Raw genomic sequence first — 5,024 nt, 5'->3', positions numbered from 1 at the left:
CCTGCTGAATTCTTCTAGAATTAGATTGTTTTCAGCTGTACATACAAACTGGAGAAAATTATGAAAACCTGAAAGGCTTTTTAAATATTTTCTAAGTAAGTAAAGTGTTTGATGTCTTAATTTTAAAACAACAATCTGAGATTAAATTTAATCTAACTTCATTTTAAGTTAATACCTTAATTATAACAAGTTTGTTTTGGTTTTTTTTTTTTTACTTTTTCACCTCAAGAACTGAAAACATTCATTTATTGCATAAATCTAACTCTGTTTTCAGTGTGAAGATCACAACAGCATTAAACAGGTTTTAAGACATGGCCAGAACATTGCTACGTGCAACTCATCACGTTGCTGCTGCCCTAACCAGATTTTCAGAATGTTTCATCAAATCTGATACCATTGAATGGGGTAGCTAGAGAAGTCTTAGGTGAGGTGCCACTCTGGTTTCTTGTCCTGAGGTGTCCTCTGATAATTTGCATTCAGTCAACCAAGAAAATTGTTCATCTGACCAGAGCTGCAGAGGCCAAGATGCAAGTGAGGGGAGGTTCTGGCACAGATCTTCAACTGCCAGTAATCTGAGACAGCTTCAAGCAGTTTAAGCAGGGAGGATGACAAGAAATCAGGGTGGCAAGGTCTAAACAGAAATTTCTTTCAAAACCAGGTATAAACCTGTGAGAAAGTAATCGCAAGTGTTTCCGTCCACTTAAAAAGCATCATATCAAGATCACGCTCATATGTACATATAAATGTATTTATTATTGTCCTATGAGTGTAGGATATTTCTAACATGAAAGTGCTTAAAAGTAAGGTTCAAAAATTCTTTACTGTGAGGGTGGTGAGACACTGGCACAGGTTGCCCAGAGAAGTTGTGGCTGCCCCATCCCTGGCAGTGTTCAAGGCCAGGTTGGATGGGGCTTGGAGCAACCTGGTCTAGTGGAAGGTGTCCCTGCCCATGGCAGGGAGGTTGGAACTAGATGGTCTTTAAGGTCTCTTTCAATCATAACCATTCTATGATCCATGAAAGTAACTGATAATCAGGTTGTCATCGTCTTTTTTAAACCCATGAGACATGTAGGTAGCAAACCAGAACATTAGATGTGCATCCTGATCATGGTACTAGGACATATTACTTAATTTAAAAATTGGAAATAGGTGGTTGTAGAACAATTCTGAAGGCTAAGAAAGTATTCCAAAACATGCATCTTATCAGTTCTGAGAAATGGGTTCCCATTTGTGTGGTGGCAAATAAGCATGTTTTTTTAATATGTCAGTTCGTCTGGTTTTGTGACAGATTAAACAGCGAGATGTGAGCAAACTCTTATTTCTTCGAATTAGAAGATTAACTTTGGTTACACTAATGACTGCCACCTTGTAGAATACAGAGGAGGTCCTGCCTCTGCAGCATCAAGTCTACTTGAGACACTTCTTGAGTCTGTCATTGTATTGACAGACATGCTGAGATGCTGCTGCTGAGATGAGAGGGTGGACATACGCAGCAAGAAGGTGCTTGTAGTGGGACTTCTTACTGCAAGTAGCAGGACTCATCCAGTATCTGGTAGCTGTATTTTTGTGGAAGATGAAGAGCCATGATTAGCCTTTCCCAGGCCTGAAAAATCCCAAGATTTTTGATTTGTTAATATTTCTCATGGTTTCCCTCTTTGAAAGGTTTTTCTTCTCTATCATTCTAGAGATGGAGGTTATGAAACTTCTCCTCCTCTTGGAAAATACTGTGGTACAGACCTGCCTCCTCTTATAATCTCTCATAGTAACAAGCTGTGGATAAGGTTTGTAAGTGACGTATTTGGCACAAGAAGGGGATTTTCAGCAGAATGGGATGGTACATCAGTAGGTAAAAGACCACTTCAAGTATAAACCATTTTACACATCTCAGTTTTGAGCCCTCATTTGTATTTAATTTCTCATGTTTTCCCCCACATCTTTTCTGCTTCCCGTCTTCTAAAATCTATCTGCTAATTGCATAGCAACATATAATCATGTTAAGATCAAGGATACAACTTTCTTGATCCTTAGGCTTTCTTTTTCTCCACAATTAAAGATATACTATTCCCTAGATATAACGTAGCATCAATGTTCTTGTATGTTTAGGAAAGCAATAACCAATAATTTATTGGAGAAGTTTCTATTTGAAGATTAAGTATGTATTAGGAGCACTCTTCAAATTAGATAGTTAGTATTTCTAGGTGCTATAGGCTGTCTACTGCTCACAACACCATTGGCTAGATGTACCCTTTTGGGGCATCACTGAAGATGTTCAGGGCATATGAAGGAGGTCAGTAGTGTGAATCTTGCACATCATGTCTGATTCTCTACTCATTTAGGTGTTAAAGGTTGGTTTGTTTTTTTTGCCATTTTCAGGTTGTGGTGGAACTTTGATGGCAATCTCTGGTATCTTCATGTCTCCCAACTACCCTATGCCGTATTACCACAATTCAGAGTGCTACTGGTTGCTCAGAGGAAGCCGAGGAACCCCATTTGAAATCCAGTTTGAACAGTTCCATCTAGAGTATCATCCACACTGCAACTTTGATTACCTTGCGGTATGTACCTTGTGACAATTGGCTCCATAGGAGGTAGCTGAGGATGATGAGTATGCAGGCAAGTTAAAACACATAGCCCTGGTCTTCAAATATTGGTAAGTGAACAGACCCAGAATAGAAAAATACCATGCTGACACAGTGTCTGTGTAGCTGCTGGTAAGAAAAGAGTTTATGTTCAGACAGAAAAGGCCACTGAAAACAGAATCTGCCTCTATATTTAAAATTTCCTGTGCTTTGGACCAGGGCCCTAGTATGCTCTCTTACTAAACTACAAGGAAAGAAGCACAACAGTGTCAGTAACCCTACTGTTAATCCCAAATTTTATATCTGAATTGTTGTATAAATTTTTTGAATATTTTTAATAGATTTGAAATGGACTGCAGTTTTCCCCTCTTGGTGGGCAAGCCCCTAAAATCCTACCACTATTTGGTTACTGGCTTCCTGTTTTTCTGTTGATCTGCTTGTTTCTGAAATGCCTGTCAGGCTTCCTTTGAGCAGAAATAGAATTTAGTGTAACAATTAACTAAGCAGACATTTGTCAGGGGGAAATTACTTGTATTTGTAATGCCATCAGCTTTATTAAATTCTCTCTCTTTTTTTTGGTTCGTTTTGTTTGGGGTTTTTTGTGTTTTAGGTGTATGATGGCAACAGCAGTAATGCTAAACAGCTAGGTAAATTCTGTGGGAATCAGATACCACAACTCATCCGTTCCAGTGGAGAGAATGTTTATGTAAAACTAAGGACAGATAGCAGGCTGCAAGCTGGAGGTTTTTTAGCCACATACAAACAAGGTAAGCAAAAGAAGATGAGAAGAACATGTTTCAACAGTTCAACTCATTCCTGAAACTGCTTCTTGCAGCCCATGATGCTGCCTATTCATGAGCAGGGGACAATGTATAGAGCATATTATTGACCCAGATTTTCTCAACTGCTACAGTCACAGAACAGATTGCTAAAAACTATCTGCCCATCTACCTGTGACAGAGATTATCTCCTCCCTGCAAGAAAGCTGGTGAGATGGCTCTATTACCTGCACCAGTAGCACTTACCACTCCAGGTTTACTGAGAGTAACAAGTGCTAGAAGTCCATAACATAGTAGATTGGACTGCTCTTGCTCTTCTGCTCACCCAGCCTCCTGACTTTTTAACGGAGAAAGCAGATAGAACAAGCTTCTCTGCCCTTCTAGCTGCCTGTGAGGCAGGATGGTAAAGGATAAGTGAGTTACCCTGAGCCATCCTGGATCATTGTGGGTGCCTGGGATCATTTAGCCTACCTGAAACACTTCAAAAAGTTTATTTTTTTATATCTCATGGTAAGGGTTACATTTTTCTTGCAAACATTTTTTTTTGTTGTTAAATATTTCTACTCCAGAAGTATCAGAATAATAACATTTGGAGAAAAATCCAAGAAGATACATGAAAAATTAAAGCTATTTTGTTCCCACTCATAATCTTGAAAATCATCCCAGTGTTTACTTTTCCCCTTACACACTCTAGCATATAGGGTTAAATGCATGTAGGAAGATAGATAGGGAACTTCAGCACATACAAAATGATTTGCAAGCATTTTTGCATACCCTAAATATGACATGCCCAAGTGACAGGAATTGCTGCAGGTTTACAGACATTAAGTTGTCCTAGTTTTGGACAAAAGTAAATGGATTATGAAAAACCCAAAGCTATTCATCCACACATGGCACATAAAATAATTAGAAGAGAGAGAGAACTTTGGCTCTCTCATTCTTTAAAGATATCAGAGTTTCATCTACCATGCACTTTTCATGTGGCAAAGTCAAAAAGGTCTATTAGAAAAGGATTCTCCCCCTTTCACTAGTTAAATAGAAAGAGCACTTTCAAAGCACTCAGATGTAGTACCTGAGCTATCGGATAATGTGAACTACATTTTACATTCATATTTAATTCCTGACGATGCATCAGAGAAACTTTCAATGTCTTACCCAAAAGCTAAAATTATGCAGGAAGTAGTGGTCTAAAATAAGGATGCTTAGATGCCAGATGCATTTGTGTGTATATGAAAGAAATGTAATGATGAATTGAGAAACATTGCAAAGGAAAACATGAAATCAGGTTAACATTCAAAGGCACCATTGTGTCTGATATGTTTCTAATAAAATCCCAATGGCAGGGGGTAGCAGTTTTTACCCATCTTGCATTCTTCAAAATCCCTTTTGTGGTCTACAGCCTGTCCTGTCAAACAGCTGTATGTTTTAGTGCAGCCTTGCAGAAAAGCTGCACCCCACCTGACCCTGACCTTCAGCTGTATCCTGAGCATTTTGAAGTCCTAAAAACACAGACCTTGCTGCTCTGTAAATAATTTAGAAAGAATCAAAAAATGTGCAGGAGGTAGGGGTATAGTCCCTAGTGACAGACGGTAGAGAAGTTTTGCGAGCAAATCTTAGCTATCTCTGCTGTTCAAACAATGCAAATTGGCTGTACAGAGCAAAAAGC

The 5,024-nt window shown here is 38.8% G+C and overlaps 1 protein-coding gene across 1 annotated transcript in view; it reads left to right on the top strand.

Moving 5' to 3' along the window:
- CUBN (cubilin (intrinsic factor-cobalamin receptor)) overlaps nt 1-5,024 on the top strand; it is a 141,955-nt gene that overhangs the window by 35,195 nt on the left and 101,736 nt on the right. The window contains 3 exon segments of the mRNA XM_010018236.1: nt 1,686-1,846; nt 2,374-2,555; nt 3,190-3,346. Coding sequence (XP_010016538.1) covers nt 1,686-1,846; nt 2,374-2,555; nt 3,190-3,346 — 500 coding nt within the window.

The sequence above is a fragment of the Nestor notabilis genome, unplaced genomic scaffold, assembly GCF_000696875.1.
Source record: "Nestor notabilis isolate BGI_N333 unplaced genomic scaffold, ASM69687v1 scaffold200, whole genome shotgun sequence".
NCBI lineage: Eukaryota > Metazoa > Chordata > Aves > Psittaciformes > Psittacidae > Nestor > Nestor notabilis.
Note: the sequence above shows the minus strand (reverse complement) of the source record. Positions and strands in the feature narration are given on the sequence as shown.